Source organism: Bubalus kerabau, chromosome 2, assembly GCF_029407905.1.
Source record: "Bubalus kerabau isolate K-KA32 ecotype Philippines breed swamp buffalo chromosome 2, PCC_UOA_SB_1v2, whole genome shotgun sequence".
In the NCBI taxonomy this organism is placed as follows: Eukaryota; Metazoa; Chordata; class Mammalia; order Artiodactyla; family Bovidae; genus Bubalus; species Bubalus kerabau.
In genome coordinates, this window is record NC_073625.1 from 100,136,301 (window position 1) to 100,162,277 (window position 25,977).

Genomic DNA, 25,977 nt, shown 5'->3' on the forward strand with positions numbered 1-25,977 from the left:
TATCCCTCTGCTGCCCCCTTCTACTGCCTTCAGTCTTTCCCAGTGTCATTTCCCAATGACAAGTTGGCCCTTTGCATCAGGCGGCCAACCTATGTTTATTTTTCATTCTCAATACCGTTCTAAATTTGTAAACTTCAGAGTGGACTGCACCTAGAAGAAAATGCTGATATGCAGTTGCACATTCAGTAACCAACAGGATAGAGACTGACATTGCTTCAGCCATTCCAAATACACGTCCCAAGAATAGCCAACCACGTGGGGAACTGTCACTGACTCCACAGGGAGGAAGATGGAGTTAACGCTAGAGTGTCCTGCAAAGGATGCCTCACTACTTCACTTACCACGAAGATGTTCCCTTTAGACAACAGAACCATTTCCGATGACATCATATTGCTCAAAATACCACTTTAATTTTTGCTTCATTTTTCTTGTACTACTGGATTTACAGCAGCAATAAGCTCTTAAGTCAATAAATCCATCCTATGGAAAGCAAGGTAGAAAGGGAAATAAATATTTAAGAAGGCCAATTATTTTTTATTTGTGAAGTCATCATTCATGAGCAGGACCTTCAGTACAATATAATACAACTCATGAGATTGTGGCATGAAACTATTCCCTGGAACTTTATTAAAAACAACTGGTGTAAGGTGTATAGAGACAAATAATTATAAATAAGTGAGAACATTTTCAGAGAAAAGGTACACTTTTTCTTTTCTTTGGCCAAGTGCAGCACATGGGATCTTAGTTCCCTAACCAGAGATTGAATCTGTACCCCGCTACAGTGAAAGTGTGGAGTCTTAACCACCTTAACACCAGGAAAGTTCTGAAAATGTTTACTTCCTATGACAAAAAAGAGTCTGAAATGCCATGATGGAAGGCTGAGTTCTCACAGAGAACACCCTACAGTGGTTTCTTCTGAATACCTTCAGGTTTTTGCCTCCACTCAGGGAGAAGACCAGGTGCCAATTTTCAATTACAGGGAAACATCCAGTATGTAGCTAAATTCCCTACTGTTTTAGAGAAACCGGTTGAAGTTTTTGGGCTGCTAATCTGCAGGATTCCTTTTAATCCCAACATTTTCAGTATGAATCAAAATTAATTTTTTAAAAAGATTTTGTTGTGTTAAATCTTAGAAAAGATTAAGGGGTGCAAGTTTAGGTAGTTCCCCTCATCCTGTTTTAAATTGGTAAAACATTCCCAGTTGAAAAGCATCCTGTGCCATTCTTAGAATCATATACTTTAAACCTTGCTCAGCCAAATGCTCGACTATTTTAAAAAAGGTGGCCAGCTCTAGGGGAGGTGTTAGGCCATTCTGTTTTTCCATGTGCTTTCAGCTGCTGATGGGCAGCATCTTCAGTCCAGGAAAAGATGCTATCAGCTGATTCTTTTTGGAATATTTGGGATGTCAAATTCTATTTACAAAAACAGGACATGACAAAGTATCCTTTTTCCTTGGAAATAAAGGACTTTAGGCTTACTGGTCTATAAAGTGATGTGCTTGAGTCTTTAAGACTTGAGACTTAATTCTACCAAGTCTAAGAAAACTGAGAACCCACCAGTGTTTATGGATGTAAAGCAAAGCCTGTTTGGTTGGTTAATGGCTTTTTTGAGATTCCCACATTAAATGTTTTCAAGTTAATTCAGTCATTTTTATTATTGATTTTACAATGTTGTTTTAGTTTCTGTTGTACAACAATTTGAATCAACCATCAGTTCAATTCAGTCACACAGTTGTGTCCGACTCTTTGTGACCCCATGAACTGCAGCATGCCAGGCCTCCCTGTCCATCATCAACTCCCAGAGTTCACTCAAACTCAGGTCCATCGAGTCAGTGATGCCATCCAGCCATCTCATCCTCTGTCATCCCCTTCTCCTCCTGCCCCCAATCCCTCCCAGCATCAGAGCCTTTTCCAATGAGTCAGCTCTTCGATGAGGTGGCCAAGGTACTAGAGTTTCAGCTTTAGCATCATTCCTTTCAAAGAACACCCAGGACTGATCTCCTTTAGAATGGATTGGTTGGATCTCCTTGCAGTCCAAGGGACTCTCAAGAGTCTTCTCCAACACCACAGTTCAAAAGCATCAATTCTTCGGTGCTCAGCTTTCTTTACAGTCCAACTCTCACATCCATACATGAACTACTGGAAAAACCATAGCCTTGACTAGACGAACCTTTGTTGGCAAAGTAATGTCTCTGCTTTTGAATATGCTATCTAGGTTGGTCATAACTTTCCTTCCAAGGAGTAAGCGTTTTTTAATTTCATGGCTGCAATCACCATCTGCAGTGATTTTGGAGCCCAGAAAAATAAACTCTGGCACTGTGTCCACTGTTTCCCCATCTATTTCCCATGAAGTGATGGGACCAGATGCCATGATCTTTGTTTTCTGAATGTTGAGCTTTAAGCCAACTTTTTCACTCTCCTCTTTTACTTTCATCAAAAGGCTTTTTAGTTCCTCTTCACTTTCTGCCATAAGGGTGGTGTCATCTGCATATCTGAGGTTATTGATATTTCTCCCGGCAATCTTGATTCCAGCTTAAGCTTCTTCCAGCCCAGTGTTTCTCATGCTGTACCCTGCATATAAGTTAAATAGGCAGGGTGACAATATACAGCCTTGATGTACTCCTTTTCCTATTTGGAACCAGTCTGTTGTTCAATGTCCAGTTCTAACTGTTGCTTCCTGACCTGCATATAGGTTTCCCAAGAGCAGAAGTGTCCTAAAAGAAGTCAGCTCAAATGTACCCAAAACATTACATGGTTTTACCTTTCTTCCACCTGCTTTTCCTACTGCTCACTTCCACTTCACTTGTCAATCCCTAGCAGAGCTGTGGCTGGGACAAGGGAAATTATTAGAGAGTTGAAATGTAAGGTGACATCAAGATATCATCTCCAGATTTGGTGGGACACAGCCATTATTTTTCAGAAACAGGACTGGCAGGTGTGGAGAATAGAAGGTGGGTGATACGGTGTCTAACCACAGGTGCATCTGCTTCTGGGTCTTGTTCCTGTGTCTCCAGGGCTGACCAATCAATGCGGTCATTTCCTGGGTAGTTATTGTGTATTTTTACCAAAAGGTCACAGAAGCATCTTCCCTGTGAAGACTGAGCTGGTTTGTTATAAGGTGGATACTCCAGTATTTCCATAAAACTTTATATTTTATGATATTTTGTGATGATTCATTTTACGAGTCTTGCTTCAGTGATCACAATTTTCAGTGTCACCTGGGCATGATGGATGACAACAAGGTAGATTGAACAATGTTGTCTTTAGAACATTTTGTATTTTATGATAAGGCACAGTGGGTGGGTGGTCCTAACACATTTTCTTATCCAGGCTTCTAAAGTTCTAGGCAACCTCTACCAGGAGACAAGCAAAAGTATTTTCATTGTGTGGTTTTAAAATGGGCAATCTGGCTCATCTACAATCAAAGTCGATGGTTATGGGTGAGGAGACCTTTTTACTTAAACAAGTGCGGCCTCTTTCAAAGGCTCCTGCAAGCAAAACATTTCCTGTTTTCACTGGAGCATTCTGTTATGTGGTCTGGCAAATTAATTCTCACAATCTGCAGTCAGATATCCCTTTCCAATTTTCATCCCATTAAAATTTTGTATAAATTTGCATTGGTGAGACAATTCTGGTGAATGTAATTTAATCGTTTGTGTTCATCTTGGAGAGGGCATTAAGTAAAATGCTTGTTCTGTAAAAAAGAACAAATCTTGTCTTCAATTGATCTATAGATTTAGGATGGGTGAGAGGGGAAAAAGGAACTACAGAAAAGGCAAGATACTAGGAGGAATGCAATAGGTAATGTCCAAACCAGCTTTTCTTCGGGGCAACCCCAAAGAAAACTTGTATTTCTGTGGTTGAACTATGGGAGCCCCCACGGCACATAGAACTGTATGAAGAAGTCTGACATTGGCCTTGAGCCAGAAAGGGGTTCATATATTCTATGTCAGAATCAAGTGTGGACATCAAAATACAGATTCCTAGACATAAACCTGAACAAGAACATCAAAACTACTTGGGATGGAGTCCAAGAAGCTGCAGTTTAAGATGTTCCTCAGGTAATGTCTTATATATCCTAAGATTTGGGAATCACGGACCTATGCTGTTTTTCTTATCCATGTCTATCATTGTAGACAATGTTAACATCTAACAACTTTCCAGGTGGCTCTGTAATTGTGGCTTACTCTCACACGAATTTATAAACCTTTATTCAAACTAATTAGAAAAATTATGACCCACAAGCTTCAGCCTCAGAATGAGTCATGAGTACAGTCTAGCCAAAAATTAATTTCAAAATAACAGCAAGTCTTTCATTTCTGGAACGTGACTTGCAAGACATTTATAGGTTTCTGCACAACACCCCCTCCCTCTCCCATCTGCTCCTCCACGTGAATCCTGATGCTCCATCTTCAGCAGTCTCCACTGCCCCATTCCTTCACATGCCTGCCCTACCATGAGAAAATTTCATTCTTTTATTCCAATTTCTCATAATTCTGAATCACAAAACTGTAAAAAGTGAGTTTGGTAAGGGAAGGATCTTCTTTTGAGGTTGAAGGGTGGGGTGGAAATTGGATGAAGACAAAGCCATCTGGTGAGCCTCAGGAGAGTTTGAGAGCCTATTCACAGTTTTACTCCCAAAACATTTATAGATTTATACATCATGTTCTTAGGATGGAGTAGATTACAGGGAAGAGTTAAATGGGGGTCAAGATATGGAAGCATAAATTTCTGTTTCCTAAGGGAGTTTGGTTCCATTACTGTGTTGTTTTGTAGAGGGTGTTCAAATGAGGGGAAGAGAAATATGTGGAAACAAGCTTTCTCATGGTCTCTCTAAAATGTGTGTGCCTCAGAAACTAAGGCACACTTTTTACATCTATAAAGAAAGTTTAAGAAAAAGATTTTCCCCCAGGAGGTTAAATTTTAGAAGTATATGATAAAAACAAGGGAAACAAAGTCAAGTAGTACAACTTCTGCTCAATAGAAAATATTCAGGGGGAATATGATCTCCAGGTGATATTCACAACCTGCCATAAATCAGTTGTTTTAAAAGTAGGATCAATTTGAAATGAAGGTAGAAAGTTAAAGCTGATATGCACATGAAAATAACTGATTTATTATTAAGTGAAAGAACAACCGTTAGTATATTTTAGGAAGCAGTATGGGGGAGGCCCACATCCCAAGCCCCATGCTGGTCGCTCTCCATGCATTCTCTCTCATTCTAACAACAGCCTTACAGGTAGCATTATTCTTATTTTACAGAAAAGAAAACTGATTTTCAGAGTTTAAATAAACCATCTAAAGCAGCAAAACTGGAATGTGGGTGGATCCAAGATTTAAGAGCTAGTCAGCCTTACTTGGGTTTCCCCAGTGGCTCAGTGGTAAAGAATCCACCGCAATGTAGGAAACGCAGGAGATGTGGGTTTGATCCCTGCACTGGGAAGATCCCCTGGAGAAGGAAATGGCAACCCACTCCAGTATTCTTGCCTGGAGAATCCCATGGACAGAGGCGCCTGGTGGGCTACAGCTGTGGACTCACAGAATCAGACACGACCGAAGCAACTGAGCACGAGCTTACTCTAAGACTTTCCTTCATATCATGCAATATTGCCCTCAATTTATTAAAACTGAATTCTCTTTCTGGAATAGATGGGACAGGTTCAATGCAGTGGGTTGTTGTGGACGTGTATGTGTGAACAACTTGGTAGTGCAAGTGTGTAAGGCAAGGTAACTCAGTGTCTGAAGATGCTGTGTTTCCTTCAGACCTGGTACTGCCCAAGGTAAAGCTGGCCATGTCCTCTAAGCCATTTAACCTCAGGGAGACTTGAGCCTCTATTGTTGGCCCTCCCTCACTCTGCCACTATAGCCACCTGGCTAAGCAGGACAGGAGACGTTCATCCTCCAGCCCCTTCCTGCATCCAGGTTTGATGAACACTTCTGTCCATTCTGGAATTCTTGGCCCCTCCCTCCTGGCCCACAGTTTAGCCTCCAGCACCCTACAGATAAAAGGGCCTTCCCAGGTGGCTCAGTGTAAAGAATCTGCCTGCCAATGCAGGAGACACAGGTTCAATCCCTGGGTCGGGAAGATCCCTGGAGAAAAAAATGGCAACTCACTCCAGTATTCTTGCCTGGAGAATTCCATGGACAGAAGAGCCTGGCAGGCTAGAATCTATGGTGTCACAGAGAATCACACATGACTGAGTGAGCACACACACATATGTACCCCCATAGACAACAGCCTCTCACTGCTTATGGCTTCCCCCAGGAATATTCTCCCTCCAGGAGGGCCAATGAGATGAATCAGTACATGCACCAGTTCTCTTCCAGCTGACCCTCTTTAGTCCTCACCCATGCTCTTGGCTAGGAAACTAGAGCCTTCCTTTATGACTGTGGAGTTGGTCCTTGCTTTGGCTCATCATTTCCCCCTCTTTGGGGCCTCCCACCTGCATTAAAACTCTCACTCCTCCATTCCGCCCACCTTCTAAAGTGAAAGTGAAAGTGAAGTCACTCAGTTGTGTACGACTCTTTGTGACCCCATGGACTGTAGCCTGCACCAGGCTTCTCCATCCATGGGGTTTTCCAGGCAAGAGTACCAGAGTGGATTGCCATTTCCTTCTCCAGGGTGTCTTCCTGACCCAGGGATCGAACCCAGGTCTTCCGCCTTGCAGGCAGACGCTTTACCCTCTAAGCCAACAGGGAAACTTCTAAAGCTTTTGAGTAAAATCTCACTGTCGATATCATCTGAGAGGTTCAATATGGTCCCGTCACTCTCTTTGCTTCAGTGATCTTGAGATACAGATATTGAAATTTATCTTAGTGTATTTCAGAGACATTCTCTTCAGGGTTTTGTCCCAATGACAGAACCATGAATTTATGAGCTGGATAATATTACAAAAATTTGGCTTCATTTCATTGATTCAAAATCATGAAATTTCAGCTCTGGAAACAGTCCTTCATTTCAGATGATAAATGAGCTGGACTAGTAATATTAACCATGACAGCAGTGACAGTTGTTGGTGATGGAATCCTTGTTATACATTTAGGACTAGGATTGTGCTTTACACATATGGGCTCATTTAACCCTAACAAGGCCCTAACAGTATTAACCAAGAAGCACAACATCTCAGTTCTAGTAACATTATCATGGAAATAGAAATGACTTATTATAACTAGCTATAAAGCCACCTTTGTTCATGCTGAGTGGGCTTCCCAGGTGGCATCAGTGGTAAAGAACCTCAATCCCTGGGTCAGTAAGTTCTCCTGGAGAAGGGCATGGCAACCCACTCCAGTATTCTTGCCTGGAGAATCCCATGTAGCCTAGTGGGCTACAGTCCATGGGGTTGCAAAGAGTCAGACCCAACTGAAGCAACTCAGCATGCGCACACACACCCTCATAGTCAGGAAAATAATCCAAATCCAGCAAAAATCCAAACTTTTAGCCCAGATTAAGACTTATTTCCTCCCACAGCATTGACTTTCTATTATTTTTCACAGAATCACTATCTGAGAAATTTGTGAATCGTCACGGTCCCTAACCTGGAGACAGTGAGATGTTTTCATTCTTTTACATGTGACACTTCAGTGACATTTTGCCAGCTGTGGCAGGCCAGTAGCAACATATGAATTGAAATTTCTGCCTGAAAATGGTTCCTCAGATGGTCAGAAGGAAACCCAGAGAGCAAGTGATAAGCACATTATAAAGTGAATCAACAACTGTCAGTGATACTTAACTGGCATTTTAGGAACTGAAAAGAAAGTAGGTAATAAGCACTATCTCTGTCACATCAAGTACCTGTGAATGCTTTAAAAAATACTTTTGTGAATTTTTTAAATCTGTAAAGGAAACTTGATGTTCAGCATTTATGACCTAGCTCATTTTCACCTACTGACTTCTAACAGCAAACAAAACCTCTTTCAGCCAAGGAATTGCTGGAATATCCTGGGGAGGCTCACCTCTCTAAAATGAAAATATGCTGGCCTGGGAAATGAATTCTATAATGTGATTGTTATGCAGATCAGACTTAATTGTTGTTGACTTGGTCACCACTGTACAAGATTTGAGGATTCTGGGACAAACGTCTTCTCAAACTAGCTCCTGGTGTTCATAGGCTTCCTGGATATCCAGAAGCTGGATATCCAGATGGTCACATCTGCCCCTGGAAAGCCGCCAGCTCAGCGTGCCCTACCCCATAACTTGAAAGCCGGTCTCATATGCACTTCACGGAAGGCAAGACCATTGTCCAGGTTTGATCACTTCTGGAGCTAAGTATGGAAGACTCATGCCAGATTACAATAGCTGCCTTTTGCAAGGACTTCAAGTAGCTAATGTGGGTTTCTTATCAGCATCAGTCTCCTTAAACCAATATTACAATAGATAAAATCTAGGCTCACCCTCAGAGAAGGCAATGGCAACCCACTCCAGTACTGTTGCCTGGAAAATCCCATGGATGGAGGAGCCTGGTAGGCTGTAGTCCATGGGGTCACGAAGAGTCGGACACTTACTGAGTGACTTCACTTTCACTTTCATGCATTGGAGAAGGAAATGGCAACCCACTCCAGCATTCTTGCCTGGAGAATCCCAGGGACGGCAGAGCCTGGTGGGCTGCCGTCTGTGGGGTCGCACAGAGTTGGACACAACTGAAGCAACTTAGCAGCAGGCTCACCCTAATTCAGTCAGCCTGTCTCTCAAGACTGCATTATTTCTCCTGGAAGAGTTGGATGCTTGCTCTTTAATGACTGCTAAGTGGCATTATACAGGAGACAGGGATCAAGACCATCCCCAAGAAAAAGAAATGCAAAAAAGCAAAATGGCTATCTGAGGAGGCCTTACAAATAGCTGTGAAAAGAAAAGAAGCAAAAAGCAAAGGAGAAAAGGAAAGATGTAAGCATCTGAATGCAGAGTTCCAAAGAATAGCAAGGCGAGATAAGAAAGCCTTCCTCAGTGATCAATGCAAAGAAATAGAGGAAAACAACAGAATGGGAAAGACTAGAGATCTCTTCAAGAAAATTAGAGATACCAAGGGAACATGTTATACAAAGATGGGCTCGATAAAGGGCAGAAATGGTATGGACCTAACAGAAACAGAAGATATTAAGAAGAGGTGGCAAGAATACACAGAAGAACTGTAGAAAAAAGATCTTCACAACCCTGATAATCACGATGGTGTGATCACTCTCCTAGAGCCAGACATCCTGGAATCTGAAGTCAAGTGGGCCTTAGAAAACATCACTATGAACAAAGCTAGTGGAGGTGACAGAATCGCAGTTGAGCTATTTCAAATCCTAAAAGATGATGCTGTGAAAGTGCTGCACTCAATATGCCAGCAAATTTGGAAAACTCAGCAGTGGCCACAGGACTGGAAAAGGGCAGTTTTCATTCCAATCCCAAAGAAAGGCAAAGCCAAAGACTGCTCAAACTACCGCACAATTGCACTCATCTCACACGCTAGTAAAGTAATGCTTAGAATTCTCCAAGCCAGGCTTCAGCAATACGTGAAACATGAACTTCCAGATGTTCAAGCTGGTTTTAGAAAAGGTAGAGGAACCAGAGATCAAATTGCCAACACTTGCTGGATCATGGAAAAAGCAAGAGAGTTCTAGAAAAAAACATCTATTTCTGCTTTATTGACTATGCCAAAGCCTTTGACTGTGTGGATCACAATAAACTGTGGGAAATTCTTCAAGAGATGGGAATACCAGACCACCTGACATGCCTCTTGAGAAACCTATATGCAGGTCAGGAAGCAACAGTTAGAACTGGACATGGAACAACAGACTGGTTCCAAATAGGAAAAGGAGTACATCAAGGCTGTATATTGTCACCCTGCTTATTTAACTTCTATGCAGAGTACATCATGAGAAACACTGGGCTGGAAGAAGCACAAGCTGGAATCAAGATTGCCGGGAGAAATATCAATAACCTCAGATATGCAGATGACACCACCCTTATGGCAGAAAGTGAAGAGGAACTCAAAAGCCTCTTGATGAAAGTGAAAGAGGAGAGTGAAAAAGTGGGCTTAAAGCTCAACATTCAGAAAACTAAGATCATGGCATCTGGTCCCATCACTTCATGGGAAATAGATGAGGAAACAGTGGAAACAGTGGCTGACTTTATTTCTGGGGGGCTCCAAAATCACTGCAGATGGTGACTGCAGCCATGAAATTAAAAGACGTTTATTCCTTGGAAGGAAAGTTATGACCAACCTAGACAGCATATTCAAAAGCAGAGACATTATTTTGCCAACAAATGTCCATCTAGTCAAGGCTATGGTTTTTCCTGTGGTCATGTATGGATGTGAGAGTTGGACTGTGAAGAAAGCTGAGTGCGAAAGAACTGATGCTTTTGAACTGTGGTGTTGGAGAAGACTCTTGAGAGTCTTTTGGACTGCAAGGGGATCCAACCAATCCATCCTAAAGGATATCAGTCCTGGGTGTTCATGTAAGGACTGACGCTAAAGCTGAAACTCCAGTACTTTGGCCACCTCATCGAAGAGTTGAATCATTGGAAAAGACCCTGATCCTGGGAGGGATTGGGGGCAGGAGGAGAAGGGCACAAGAGAGGATGAGATGGCTGGATGGCATCACCGACTTGATGGACATGAATTTGAGTAAAGTCCGGGAGTTGGTGATGGACAGAGAGGCCTGGCGTGCTGCGATTCATGGGGTCACAAAGAGTCAGACACGACTGAGCGACTGAACTGAACTGACGTCACTTCAGTCGTGTCTGACTCTGTGTGACCCCACAGACGGCAGCCCACTAGGCTCCCCTGTCCCTGGGATCCTCCAAAGAAGAACACTGGAGTGGGTTGCCATTTCCTTCTCCAATGCATGAAAGTGAAAAGTGAAAGTGAAGTCGCCTAGTCATGTCCGACTCTTAGCGACCCCATGGACTGCAGCCCACCAGGCTCCTCTGTCCGTGGGATTTTCCAGGCAAGAGTACTGGAGTGGGGTGCCATCGCCTTCTCCTCTTTAGTAAATAGGAGAGGTAATAGGGGATGGGACAATGGCGGACTAGATGGTGTAAGTATGTAGTATATTCTGGGCATTTTATATTCTTATTATAATTGTAACTAAAAGGTCAGAGGAACTGCTTCTGAATTATTAGTTTGGGGCCCAGAATCCCCCTTTTATATGTATCCATGGTACACAGTTCTTTGTTGGGGGCAGAAATTGGCCGAGAAGCCAGTTTTCTGTCACTCTGTGGCTTTTCTGGTATATCAGTGCCGGCTACACATTTGAATCATCTGGCAGCATGAACAATTTTGACTTAGTTGGACTGAGGTGGAGACTCAGTCCCTGGTATTAATATCCCCAGGTGCTTCTGTTCCGAATCAAACTTGTGTCTACTCACCTGTATACAGTAGAGCTGATCTACTGATGCCGGATTGTGGTGAAGGAAAGTGCGGCATTTGTTTGCAAGGCTGATCAGGGAGTATTCGCCTCTAATGCTCAAAAGACCCCCAAGTCCCCAGTGGTTTCAGGGAAAGGTTTATTAAAGACAGAGTGAGCGAGAGGTTTGCAGGGTGAATGATCAGCTCAAGGACAGTCTAATTAGCCAGGAGTCAACATCAACCTCCTGGTTCCAACCAATTTGGGATCTAAGTGCTTGTGGTCAGCATGCAGTTTAACTTCTTCCACCTGGTGAGGGTTTCAGTATCTGCAAACAGCTCAAGGGTATGGAGACTCAGGAAGAACTAAAGGTCCTTGATTGTGTTTAATGGCTAAGCTATTATTACTGTCTTGCTTGGTTGTTTTCCTTTGTTTCTGCATTTTCTCACTTTTCTGATAAAATTTGCTCTTTGGAATTTGGGGAAGGCCTCAGAAGCTAAGTTTTCTATAAGCAGAGGCCAGGAGGTGGTCTTTCCTGGGAAGGTCCCATAGGGTCCTACTCAGTTGCACTTTAGTTATTTAGCCAGAATTGAGATCCAGCAGGTTTTGTTAAAATATGAGTTACAACAGCTTAAATCTACATCAGCAGGTATAGTTTAATGGGTGAAAGTCTGAGAGGCTCAGCCAAAATGTTGACAATTGGTGGTATATATGAAAATGCTTTGTAAATTATGAAGTGCTAAACAAGTGAGATTTTTTATTAATCCCCCGCAAATGCTTCCTAAGAATGCCTATGCTTGTAGTTCTAAAGTTAGTAGCCTTGGTCTTTTCACCCTTAAGAGACTGTGGCCTAATTGTTTACAATCTAATAAATGGTCATGTTTCAAGTAAGTATGTCTTATGAATAGTGGCAGTAATTGCGGTCACCTTATTATAGGCCAGACAACCAGATACAGTGTTATAGTCTGCAGGGCAGCCAGGGGAGTAATGATCAGCAGCAATTATGACACGAGTTAAAAGCCAGGTTGCTTGTTGCAATTTTTAAGAGCTCTCACATGAAGAGAGACTAAGAACTCAGACAGCCAAAGGTCACTTCTGAATTTTGAGTAGAGCTAGGGCTTCCTTTCAGGTATCCTGGGTTAGACAAGACAGTAAAACCTCGGATGATTCGCATGTAATTAATTGCATTCTGTGACTGGCAATCATTGCATGGGGCCAGCGTTGCCCCCAACAGCACGACTGAATGTCTGATGCACTCAGATCAATAAAAGACAAGAAATTGGAGGAAAGCAACCGCTGTACTTCTAGACATGTCTCATTTGGAAATATAATTTGAGCTCTATAACAAGGAGAGAATCTCTGTGGAGGCTGAGGTCAGTGTTAACTGCATTTTACCAGCTTCCCAGGTGGTGCTACTGGTAAAGAACCCACCTGCCAACGCAAGAGATGTAGGATACTCAGGTTTGATCCCTGGGTCAGGAAGATTCCCTGGAAGGGGACATGGTAACCCACACCAGTATTCTTGCCTGGAAAATCCCATGGACAGAGGAGCCTGGCAGACTACAGTCCATGGGGTCGCAAAGAGTAAGACATGACTGAAGTGACTTAGCATGCACACCTGCATTTTCCAGATAAGCATACCCTCCTTTGTGGGCTGTATTACACATTTTTTCAAAGTTTTCTCCCACATTATCACATAAGCGCAATGATAATATAGGCAGGATAGGTTTTGTCTGTTTGGGAATTTAATACTAACACAGGTCATGAACCTAGTCCAAGATTCACACAGCAGTAAGGGTCAGAGTGGGGTCAGAGTCGGGCAATCCCACCCCCTCCCAGGTGCTGCCCCCACTGTTCCCATGGTGACTAGCTGGTGATGGAAGAGATTCACAGAAGGGCTCATTGAGAATAGTCAGGACATTTGATATTAAAGCAAAGATTTGAATTGTATACATATTATTGGTAAACTCTCACATTGTGCACAGCTTGCCCTTTTTCCTCAGTTTTCTTCCTGTAAACAGGTTAATCAGCCATGTTTCTCAGAATTCCTCACTATTCCTTCACTTTTGAGTCCCAGGATTTGTTTGAGGTTGCATAATCTGAGAACTTATGTTGGCTGTTTTATCCTAGTGTTCTGATTATCTTTGCTGATGACTGTTTATCTGGCTCAAACCACCACTCTATAGTTTTGGAACAGAGACAAAACAGAATACACACCACATTGAAATGGTTTCCCTCATTCTTTAGCTTATGGATTTGACTACTTTAGCCCTGCATGTCAGGAGTTAGGCATTAGAGAAAAGATGTTTTCCTGTGCCCAAATAGCTCATTAAATTCCCTTAAGAAAGTTCCCATCCCACTATCCTTACTTGTAAGATAGATTCACTGCTAGCCTAGAAAGCTTTCATGTAAACAGAGATGAGAGGTAAAGTAAAAGTAACTGTTAACACCTTGAATTTTTGCTGGAGCTCTGTGATCCAGCTCTTCTGAGTAAGAGGAAAAAGGTGATGCTTTCCTTCGAGGAGGGCGTGGTGCTCCAAGAGGTCTGCAATCCCCTTCCTCCCTTTACTGGAAGCCCTTCCCACTCCCCCTTTTTCCTTAGAAGAGAAGCCTGAATTAGGATAGTTCTTAGGATATTAGCCCACCCTTTTCTTCATCTGTTGTTTTTTTTTTGAAAACTCACCATTCCTTGCCTCAACATCTTATCTCCTAACTTCTTGCAGTGGGAAAGACCTACGAACCTTGACTTAGTAACAGTTTGAATTCCAAATTCAAAGAAACTGTTATACCTCCCTTGTAAGACCTTGGTCTTACAGGAGACAAAGCTTCTAACAAGCCTTTTAGGCCCATTTCCCACTCCCCCATATTCCTTCTGTACCAGCAGTCAGGCTTCTGTTAGCTCACTTCCATTACCCTATTAGATAACAGCTGCATCACTGCCCTCAAGAAGCTATCTGACAAAAGATCACTTTCAGAGAAACTTAGATTCAGTTTGAGAGCTGAAAATGGCACTCTGCTTGGAGGGCACCACTATGGTTTATTTTGCCCTAAGCACAGCAAGCCAAGATGCCTAGATTTGAGGCAAACAGAATTATTTGCAGCAAGAGCAGAACAAAGAGACAGAAAAACAGAGCTCAAATCTTTCTTTCAAAGGCCAGAGGTGGGGGTATTTATGGGATGAGGACTAGAGAAGCACGTCATCGATCTGGGATGTGAGGAACGTGGGGAAGTAGGGACAGGTGAGTGGGAAAAAGTACATCATCATCGTTCTGCACAGGCGTAACTAGGCTATGGGCCTCTACACCTTCCAAAGGTCACTGAGTGGATACTTACACATGCCTAGTTGGAGAGTCAGTGGTCCTAGCTAGTATTAATGGGCTCAGCTTGAACCAGGCACATCTGACTCCAAGAACCTGGACAACAACTCAGGCAAACATCTTATTGTTGAAGCTACATGCACCTTGGAGAAATGCAAGTTTTAAAATGATCTTGATTAGAGAAGGCAGGTGAAGTAGATTTAGCCCAAGGTTTCATACCCAGATGCCTAGGTGTGGCCCTGAGGGCTATGCATTGCCCTTCACACGTGTTACAGCAGCAGCAAGAATGTGGACCAGGAGCCACAGGGATTGAGGGCTGGCTTTCTGCTTTGAGATTTTCCAGGCAAATCACTCCTGGCATTTAGGTGCTTTGAGTGCCTCATTTCTCAGCCATGATGTTAGAATCAGTGTAGTCCCAGAAATTGACTGGCTGGCTGCATGAAGCACAAGGTGGAGATGAGGTGCCTGGAGGGTGTGCTCCCCAGTCATGCTCCCGCAGTAACCCTCTGCTTTAGCGAGGTCCTCATTGATCCGGCTCTCTTCTACCTCACACTTTAAGTTGGACTGTTTTCTTTGTTGAAATACTCAACTATTTTGTAAAAGGTGGGAAATACCAGAGTAATTTAGAGTGCAACCTTGGGTGCCAGATTGTCAGCGTTCCAACTCTGCTGTGTAGTTTTAGGCAAGTTACTTAGCCTCTCTGTGCTTCAGTGTCCTGATCTGTAAAATGGGAATGATAAAAATAGTACCTACTCTTGTGTTACTGTTGTGAGAATTCTATAAAATAATAATGTGTTTTAAGACAGTAACTGGTATGGAAATGTTCAGTAAGCATTAGCTTTTATTAGCATAATTCAATCTCTTCGTTTCTTTGAAGATCTCAAAATGCCTCCACAAAATCTTTCCTAACTACACAACTTGGTTTTCAATGCATTTTCTGATCTCAGTAAATGTACCTCAAATAGCACAGCCCTGCTATAGTTTGCTGTATTACATTGACTTATTTTCATCTTAAGGCATTTCATTTTGACATGACTTTTATCCACTAGATTATCAACTCTTTCAGGGCACAGAAATCATGTCTTCTACCTACTTACTCACCCCCACCTCCACAACCCTCCAAAACTTGAGTGTGATTTTTCTCCTGTTACCTGAACTGCTGAGATGGAATTGAAGAGCTCTCTGGCCCTCCCGGTCAGGTTGCCTAAGAATAGGCTGGACAAGTTTTAAAAGCAGCCCTATAGTCCCAAGACCCATCATGAACCATGAAGCTAGAGAGTAAGTATTATGCTTTTCTTTCAATCTTTGATTCTTTATTCACTTTTATTTTTATGAGGATGCATTTGTCATCTGGCTAGATTGTAAACGCCTTTGAGGACAGGGACCAATTACCATTCATCTTTGTGCCTACCTTCCTTACATCATGCCTCCCAGGAGCTCAATAAAATATTTGCAAATAGAGTGAATTAATAATATGGTGTATTAAGGATGTGACTTTGCTCCGGGTAATCCCTTCCATCATTCAGCCCTCCCACGTTCAGTAAAGACATTCACTGCCTGAGAGATAAGACAGTACAGCAGAAAAGCAGAAATCAAGAGGTCATTCTTAGCTCTTGAGTTTCAACTGTTTAAGCCATTTGGGATTCAAAGCATAAAATTTATGCCATAAACAAAGATTTGGAAGAACACATAATTCGAGTGAGTTTCTCTAGTTTCTCCTGGCTGCTCTCAAGTTAAATAAGAATTCCATAGGCGGGGGAAGTGACAAATAGGGAAGGAAAGGAGAGTTGCAAGACAGTGGGAAGAAAGGCACTGCTCTGTGAGGGTCCAGACTAGTTGGAAGGGTAGAGGAGAGACACACCAGGTACAGCTGGCAGAGGTAAGGGTAGAAGCAATAGGAATAAAGGAACAAAGTAGGTGATTAAATGTTGGTGATTAAATAGTTAATCCCATTAGGGGATTGTAAATAGAAAATGTATAAGTTGCTGTTGTTCAGTCGCTAAGTTGTATCCAACTCTTTGCAATGCCATGGGCTGCAGCACGCCAGGTTTCCCTGTTCACTGTCTCTCTGAGTTTGCTCAAACTCATGTCTATTGAGTCAGTGATGCCATCTAACCATCTCATCCTCTGTCACTGCCTTCTCCTCTGGCCCTCAATCTTTCCCAGCATCAGGGTCTTTTCCAATGAGTTGGCTCTTTGCATCAGGGTGGCCAAAGCATTGGAGTTTCAGCTCTATCCCCAGTCCTTCCAATATCCAGTAATCAATATTCAGGTTGATTTCTTTTAGGACTGACTAGTTTGATCTCCTTGCTATCCCAGGCACTCTCAAGAGTCTTCCCCAGCACCACAGTTAGAAAGCATCAATTCTTTGGTGCTTAGCCTTTTTTACGGTCCAACTCTCACATCCATACATAACTACTGGAGGACCTTTGTTGGCAAAGTGATGTCTCTGTTTTTTAATACGTGTAAGTTAATGATCATTCAAGAAAGAAAGTTTGCTTAACTACAAAACCAAGCAGGCTTGCTCAGCAACAGAACCATGTAACCGAACCAAGAGACATACCCCCAAGCAATAAAACAATTGTAGCATGAGCCCCACATCCTGCCCAGTGAGCTCAGTAAATTAGGACATACTCTCAGCACACATAAAAAACAGTAATTTGTGAACCTAGCTTGACCATATAGGGACAAGAAAACTCCCCTGCTCAGGAGGAGAAGCTGATGATGAAAGTGTAATGTCCACTCAAGAATGATGAAGAAGGTCTTCTCCCCTCCCCACTTTCTTTGATTACAAACATGTAAGTCACAAAGTACTCAAGACAGCACCCTCTCACTTTATTCTAATATATCACTTGTCTGTGACTTTTCTTCCAGCTAAATTCTTTCTGTGCTGAGACACACATGACCAGAGCTCTTCAGAGCTACCTAATGCTACCTAATACTTTCAGAAGCACCTGTGATTTACTGGGTAGAACATATTGAGCTTGGGAGGAAAGGCTGTGATGAGTGTTTGGCCAGACAATCCTGAGCCAGGCTAACAGGCCTCTGTGGCTAAGAGTAGAGACGAGCCAAGGGAGAGAATCCGACACATCAGGCCTAGCCGTGTGGAGACAGCGACCTTCTACGTGAAGCAGCAGATGAGGAGAGATTCTGTCTCAGCAAACACAAGGGTGGGACAGATGCTCCTCTTCCCTCTGTTAATTCCTTGAGTTTTAGAGGCACCCCTTGGGGTTCATAGGCAACCCTGAGAAGTTGAGGGAGAAATCTAGGTAAAATGGGGACTGAAAATAGAACTTAATTATGGAAAACTAAAGCAACATGTTTTAAATGCCTAAGTGTGTGAGCTGAAATACTTACCAGCTGCACAAATAAAAAATACATTTAAAATTTGTGAGATAATTGAGATAATCACTCCAGTTGATCACTAGTTTAAAATCTGGAAGACACAGTAGCCCTCCTTGGTGTAAATACGGGGAAAAGAGGGGAGGGTGAAGGCGAGAGAGGAATGGAAAGAGGTCCATGGACTCAAGGCTACTAGAGTGGTCACTTCCCTTCTTATTTTGTTCAATGACTCAGTAAATGTTTGTTCAACATCCACTTTATGCCACTGGGCTTGGTGCCTCGTCTTGGGAAATATCCCCTTAAAGGGCATGATTAATTTTTCATTTTTATTCTTCATATTTCTGCACTTCTGTTTCATTAGGATGAATACATGCATCACTTGCATTTAAAAAGAGAACAGTGAAATGAAGTAGAGCAAACTGAGGGTGTAGCATGAAGAAAGCAGTGCAGCTGGAATGAAAGGAGAACAGGAGAAGAGCAGCACAAACTCTCCTGCATTGCCAGGCTCTGCCTGGACCTCAGCAGAGCAGAAGTATTAAGAAGTTCAGTATCACCCACGCTGGATGCTTAGATCCCAGGGTGCAGGTTCATGTCTAGTTTAGGAAGCAGTGTCCAGGGGACTGGGCGTTTTGCATTCATCTCCAGGTGAAGCATGTGGATACTCAGGTAAGAACAGTGCAGCCGTGACCACTTTCACAGCCTCTTAGGAACTGATAGCCAGCAATAACATTTTTCATAATGTTTTTGGAATACTGGTGCTGGCCCAGACCCAGCTCAAATGCCCATCATCCTTCCATCATCTTTTGCTTTTGCAGGGAGTTGTTAGATAAAGACTCATTCTCCCTAGCAAATCAATGGTGTATGTGGGGGGAAGGAGGTGGCCTTGGTAAATCCTTGGAGCCCACTTAACTTTAAGTCCCACTGTCTCACCTTATGTGGGTTTATTACATGATTTCACTGTGTTGTATATTTTAATGGAGACTTCATGTTTTGATGAAGTTACTCACTATCAAGTTTGGGTCAGGCTGAAGCTAAAGCTCAAGTAGTTTGGCCACCTGATGAGAAGAGCCAGCTCATTGCAAAAGACCCTGATGCTGGAGAAAATTGAAGGCAAAAGGAGAAGGGGGCAGCAGAGGATAGATGGCTTGATAGTATCACTGACCCAATGGACATCAATTTGAGCAAACTCCAGGAGATAATGAAGGATAGGGGAGCCTGGTGTGCTGCAGTCCATGGGGTTACAAAGAGTCTGACATGACTTAGCAACTGAACACCACCACCCTCAGCTTCAAGTCCATAGGATTCCCATAATGGAAGGGACAATTCCTAGTGGTAAAAATGAAGGAATCTATGTTGTGCCTTGCACAGAAACAGACCTTAGTTTGGAGGAGAGCAATTTCCATCACTGACCTCACCTACAAAGATTGGCTAATAATCTTTAATAATTTAATAATCTAATAATACCTTTAATAATCTAATAATATCTGTATTCCATTTCTTTTTGTTCTAAAGTTTTAAAAATCCATTTTTATTTTTATTTTTATCATGTATATCATACATGCACATATCTAAAATTAAAAGACATAATTTAAAACTTTGAACTTTATGTTTTTTTTTCTAGCCTTTTATTTACATGTTTACAATTGAGATGCTTATTCTGCTTATGTCTTGATTTATCAATTTTAGACTTTATCTACTTCCTGTTACAGCAAATGACAAGGATTTAACTCTATGACTCTTCTACCTATCTCAGTGGTGTGCTGGAGTTTATTCTACCTGCTGGTAGGGGCTGACAGTTAAATTTTCAGAAAATTTGCAAGCCAAGTATTAAATGATTGTTAGCTTGAAATTGGCCAGGGTGGGCATATTTATACTATGGAAACCAGCAAAGGTTACCAGGGCTACTTCCCCTCAGAACACTAGTTGTTAACATTTCCTAGTATACCACTAGTCTTCCTCCTTACTCTCACAATTGTAGATTAATATAAAAGTCAGAAGTTTCATTTTAGTGACTCTGGTAAATTTTGTTCTCTGCATAGCCCATTGGTTTACTAAAATTCAATCCCTGGGTCGGGAAAATCCCCTGGAAGAGGAAATGGCAATCCACTCCAGTATTCTTGCTGGGAAATCCCATGGACAGAGAAGCTTGGAGGGCTACAGTTCATGGGCCTGCAGAGTCAGACATGACCTAGTGACTGAACAACAAAATGTTTACTGAGTGTCAAATATCAACCTGCAAGGGAGTGTGATTAGCCAAAGGAATAAACTTGATACTCTATATTTTGGATTCTATTTACTCTAAGCACTATTCTTATAGGCTTGAGTACAAGCCAAAGCCAGTTAGAAATGGCAGGGGAGAAAAAGATTGGAAGCTTTTTGGTGTAACAATCAGAAAGCTGGGTATGGTATGTTTGACAGCAGGAAAAGGGATAGAAAAGCAAACACAACAAAAGCATGTACTTTCAGGATTTCTGACATTATGAAACTTAGCCACAGCAACTTCAGTAAGCACACATACTTCTTGGTATTTCATAAATGTAACAATCAATGTTCATAATAATGGCTAATATCAAGAAAATGTTTACCAGCACTTTGAGGAAATAGGAAAGTCTTCTAGAATGATTTCCATCCAGAATAGTAAAACTGCAGAGGAGCTCCATTGAAAGAGTAAATCCTCTGGGTTTCTGGACAGCTGATAGTTTTATTGATCTAATTAAATATATGGCTTTTTTTTTTGTTTTCCTGTGCATAACTGCATATCATTTCTTGCTATCACCTGATAATGAGCAATTCTTACTCTTCTCATTTTATGACTTGATTTTATGTTGAGATCCCCACAACTTTTGTGGCATTAATCATCACTGTGTGGGTTTACTTGCTTCCTAAGCAAAATGGTATCTCATGATAAATCATAAAAAGAGACAGAAATCATAAATACCTTTATGATAAATCAATAAAGGACAGAAATGGTATGTATCTAACAGAAGTAGAAGATATAAGAAGAGGTGGCAAGAATACACAGAAGAACTATACAAAAAAGATCTTCACGACCCAGGTAATCATGATGGTGTGATCACTCATCTAGAGCCAGACATCCTGGAATGTAAAGTCAAGTGGGCCTTAGGAAGCATCACTACAAACAAAGCTAGTGGAGGTGATGGAATCCCAGTTGAGCTATTTCAAATCCTGAAAGATGATGCTGTGAAAGTGCTGCACTGAATATGCCAGTAAATTTGGAAAACTCAGCAGTGGCCATAGGACTGGAAAAGATCAGTTTTCATTCCAATCCCAAAGAAAGGCAATGCCAAAGAATACTCAAACTACTTCACAATTGCACTCATCTCACACGCTAGTAAAGTAATGCTCAATATTCTCCAAGCCAGGCTTCAGCAGTACATGAACTGTGAACTTCTAGATGTTCAAGCTGGTTTTAGAAAAGGCAAAGGAACCAGAGATCAAATTGCCATCATCCATTGGATCAAAGAAAGAGCAAGAGAGTTCCAGAATAACATCTATTTCTGCTTTATTGACTACACCAAAGCCTTTGGCTGTGTGGATCAAAACAAACTATGGGAAATTCTTCAAGAGACGGGAATACCAGACCACCTGACCTGCCTCCTGAGAACTCTGTATACAGGTCAAGAAGCCACAGTTAGAACTGGACATGGAACAACATGGTTCCAAATTGGGAAAGGAGTACGTCAAGGCTTATTTAACTTGTCACCCTACTTATTTAACTTATACGCAAAGTACAACATGTGAAATGCCAGGCTGGATGAAGCACAAGCTGGAATCAAGATTGCTGGGAGAAATATCAATAACCTCAGATATGCAGATGGCACCACCCTTATGGCAGAAAATGAAGAAGAACTAAAGAACCTCTTGATGAAAGTGAAAGAGGAGAGTGAAAAAGTTGGCTTCAAACTCAAGATTCAGAAAACTAAGATCATGGCATCTGGTCCCATCACTTCATGTCAGATAGATGGGGAAACAATGGAAAGAGTGACAGATTTTATTTTCTTGGGCTCCAAAATCACTGCAGATGGTGACGGCAGCCACGAAATTAAAAGACACTTTCTCCTTGGAAGAAAAGCTATGACCAACCTATACAGCATATTGAAAAGAAGAGACATTACTTTGTCAACAGAGGTCCGTCTAGCCAAAGCTATGGTTTTTCCAGTAGTCACGTATGAATGTGAGAGTTGGACTATAAAGAAAGCTGAGCACCGAAGAATCGATGCTTTTGAACTGTGGTGTTGGAGAAGACTCTTGAGAGTCCCTTGGGCTGCAAGGGTATTGAACCAGTCCATCCTAAAGGAAATCAGTTCTGAATATTCATTGGAAGGACTGATGCTGAAGCTGAAGCTCCAATACTTTGGCCACCTGATATGAAGAACTGACTCATTGGAAGAGACCCTGATGCTTGGAAAGACTGAAGGCAGGAGGAGAAGGGGATGACAGAGCACGGAATGGTTGGATGGCATCACTGATTCAATAGACATGAGTTTGAGCAGGCTCCGGGAGTTGGTGATGGACAGGGAAGCCTGGCATGCTACCATCCATGGGGTCACAAAGAATTGGACACGACTGAGCAACTGAACTGAACTGATGATAAATCATGAAGAGCAGAACTTCCCAGTCATTTCAGTTGAGCTCTGATATGGCTGTCCCACAACTGTCACCGACAGGATTCTCACTCCAGTGGCACACACATCCCAGACACTTTGGCAACTGTCTGCCTCTGCTTCCTTGACACCATGTGCCTGTTCTTGCATAGAAACCTCTGATACCCACAGTGCTTTCACAAACACAGGGCTGACAACAAAATTGCTGGTCTGGGATATAACGTCAACACCTTTGAAAAATAACTAAAGTACTTGATACTTGATAGCTTATTTGCTAAACTCTCAGGAATCCCACCTTCAGAGTCTGAAAAGCTAGTCTGTAGCAGCAGACTTCCATTGGGAAGCTCACAGCAGGCACAGGGAGTAGGTCAGCAACAGCCACACGAGTTAGACACAGAGAATGCTGGGGGGTGGGCGCGTGAAGAAGCATGCAGAGAAAGGCATAGCATAGGCAGAGGCAAAGACACACAACAGGACAGTGAGCACAACAGGCTGTTACAACAAAAATACCATAGACAGGAAGGTCTAAACAAAAATGTGTTCCTCACAGTTCTTAGGCTGGGAAGTCCAAGATCAAAGGGACAGGCAGATTCAGTGTCTGGTGAGGGCCCATTTCCTGATTCGTAGCCAACTGTCTTCTCACCACGTCCACCAATGGAGAAATGGGCTGAGAGCTCTCTGGGGCCTCTCTATAAGGGATCCCACTCATGAAGGCTCGGCACTCATGAAATAATCACCCCCAAGATCCCTCACCTCCAAATACCATCATATTGGGGTCTGGGGTTTCAATATAGGATTTGAGAAGGGATCATAAACGTTCAGTCTATAGCATATCAAAACCCTTTTTCATAGTTAAGAACAAAAGCAGAATCTGCCTCATTTTCCTACTGACTTGTAAGCTCCTTGGGGGTAGAGCTGGGTTTGCTTGCATCTACACCAAGTTAAATTAATGAGGAAGAAAACACTGTCATGATAAGCATGCAGTCCTTAATGCATATTTGAAAACAAAGAACAAAGGACAATAATGTCCTAAAAAAACCTCTGTTTCTGTCATTGCCACAAGGATTAAAATAGCTGTTAATTTTACTCAGGTTTAAAATTCCCAAATTCCTGGCTATTACATCTAAGTCATGTGTTTTTTTTTTTTTTTTTTTGGCTTAAAAGCTCTAAAAGCTGTATTTGATTCCATACATCCTAATGGACAGACAGTAGCTTTAACTGTACTGAGCTAATTATCTCTTCTCTATCTTCTATTATCATGCACAGTCTTCTAAAGTCATCTATTTTTCTATGAGTAGTATTTTCCCTTGCCTTTTATTCTAGATGGAATCAGTACATTTTGAAATATACAAATCTACAGACAAAACAACTGAAATGTACAAGGAAAAGCAGATAGGAAGAATTTAGCCCAGTATTTCAGATTGTTACTTTTTTATCTTATTTTTCCTATCCTATGCTTTTCTTTCGGAGAAGGCGATGGCACCCCACTCCAGTACTCTTGCCTCGAAAATCCCATGGACAGAGGAGCCTGGAAGGCTGCAGTCCATGGGGTCGCTGAGGGTCGGACACAACTGAGTGACTTCCCTTTCACTTTTCACTTCATGCATTGGAGAAGGAAATGGCAACCCACTCCAGTGCTCTTGCCTGGAGAATCCTAGGGACGGGGGAGCCTGGTGGGCTGCCATCTATGGGGTCGCACAGAGTTGGACACGACTGAGCGACTTCACTTTCACTTTTCACTCTCATGCATTGGAGAAGGAAATGGCAACCCACTCCAGTGTTCTTGCCTGGAGAATCCCAGGGACGGGGGAGCCTGGTGGGCTGCCGTCTATGGGCTCGCACAGAGTCGGACATGAATGAAGCGACTTAGCAGCATGCTTTTCTTTTCTCATTTTTCTATTTTTAAGACATATAATTAAATCTGCAGTATCTCTTCAGGAATGAGTAAATTTGAGACAATAGTTGAGTAACAATCTTTAGAAACTAACATTTATCTGAATTTAAAACTGTTTTTTTTTTTTCTGGCTTTCCCCAAACTAAATTGGTCAGACCTGAAAAAAAGGAAAGGATTATGAAGCATTCTAACTTTTGATTTGAGTATGAACAACATGTTGGCTAATTTGTATTGATTTTATCTGCCAATCCAGATGCAATCACACTTTTAAAAGTAGGTTCCTGTAATTTGCTTTTCTATAAAATGTCACCAATGCATCAAATACTTTGAAAACAGTCTTTGTAAATCAATCTGCACTTATTAGATTTGTTTAAACGATAGCATTAGAATTCCATGCTGAGATTTAATTTGGTTTTAAAATAACTCCCTACATGCAGAACATTTCCAAGGGCGGAGAGGCTAGTTCCCAATTATTTTCATGCCGGCAGTGCTAAATGTGTTTAATGACTCACTTACCTACAAGCTGCGGGTTCTCTGAAGACCTCACAATTCGGTGGAACACACACATTTTACCTCAGGCTATTTTATTTATTGAAAAAAGGAGGAAATGCAGAACCATACCCAAATGATAAGTAAAAGTTCTTACCTTGTTCTTGTCCATGGTATTACAGACTTGATCAACATGTTGACTGACTTTTTGCTTCAGACCTTGCAGACCCAAGCGTGTCAAACTCAGGCAGTGTTTGCAGACTGGATGGGTATTCCATTGTAAGTTTTCTGTACCACAGGTCTCATTAGCAGGAACTGCTGTCTCACCACCCGCTACAGATTTGTCAGTCCCCATCCTGATTCACAGTCTATAGCTTTTTTTCTATTTTCATGTAAGGTCTTTCTAAATTTAGTCTCACGCTTCACTAAAACTTGAGGTTAACATATGCTCTTAGAAAGCTCCTCTAAACCTCTTACAGCTATAGGCTAAATAAGAATAGAAAGCCAGTGAGATTAATTTATCTGTACAAATTTAAGACCAAGGTCATCAGTTAGTATCTGATGGGATTGTCGCTTACTACCATTCAGATAAATACTTTTGTGTAAAGGACAGAGACAATATTTTAGAGGGTAATCCTTGTCATATTGTTAGCCATAAATTACACCTATATTTGGAGAAAGAAATGGCAACCTACTCCAGTATTCTTGCATGGAAAATTCCATGGACAGAGGAGCCTAGAGGGCACAGTCCATGGGGTCACAAAGAGTCAGACATGATTGAGCATGTACACACACACACACACACACACCCCTACATTATTGAGCAGTACAGTGGGGCTTAATGGAAGGAATTTACAATCAGGAGGTGTGGGTTCTAGGCTTTATTCACCACTTATTAACTACATGGAAATATTACTTCGGTAATACTCAAGTTTCTCATCAGTAAAATAGTATCAAGAGTATTTTCCTTCTCAACTGTGAGC

At 42.0% G+C, this 25,977-nt stretch overlaps 1 protein-coding gene across 1 annotated transcript in view; it reads right to left on the reverse strand.

Moving 5' to 3' along the window:
- GUCA1C (guanylate cyclase activator 1C) overlaps window positions 1–25,349 on the reverse strand; it is a 39,209-nt gene extending 13,860 nt beyond the window's left edge. Inside the window, 4 exon segments of the mRNA XM_055570078.1 lie at window positions 367–480; window positions 25,152–25,227; window positions 25,229–25,292; window positions 25,295–25,349. Coding sequence (XP_055426053.1) covers window positions 367–480; window positions 25,152–25,227; window positions 25,229–25,292; window positions 25,295–25,349 — 309 coding nt within the window.
- Window positions 25,350–25,977: the final 628 nt, after the last annotated feature.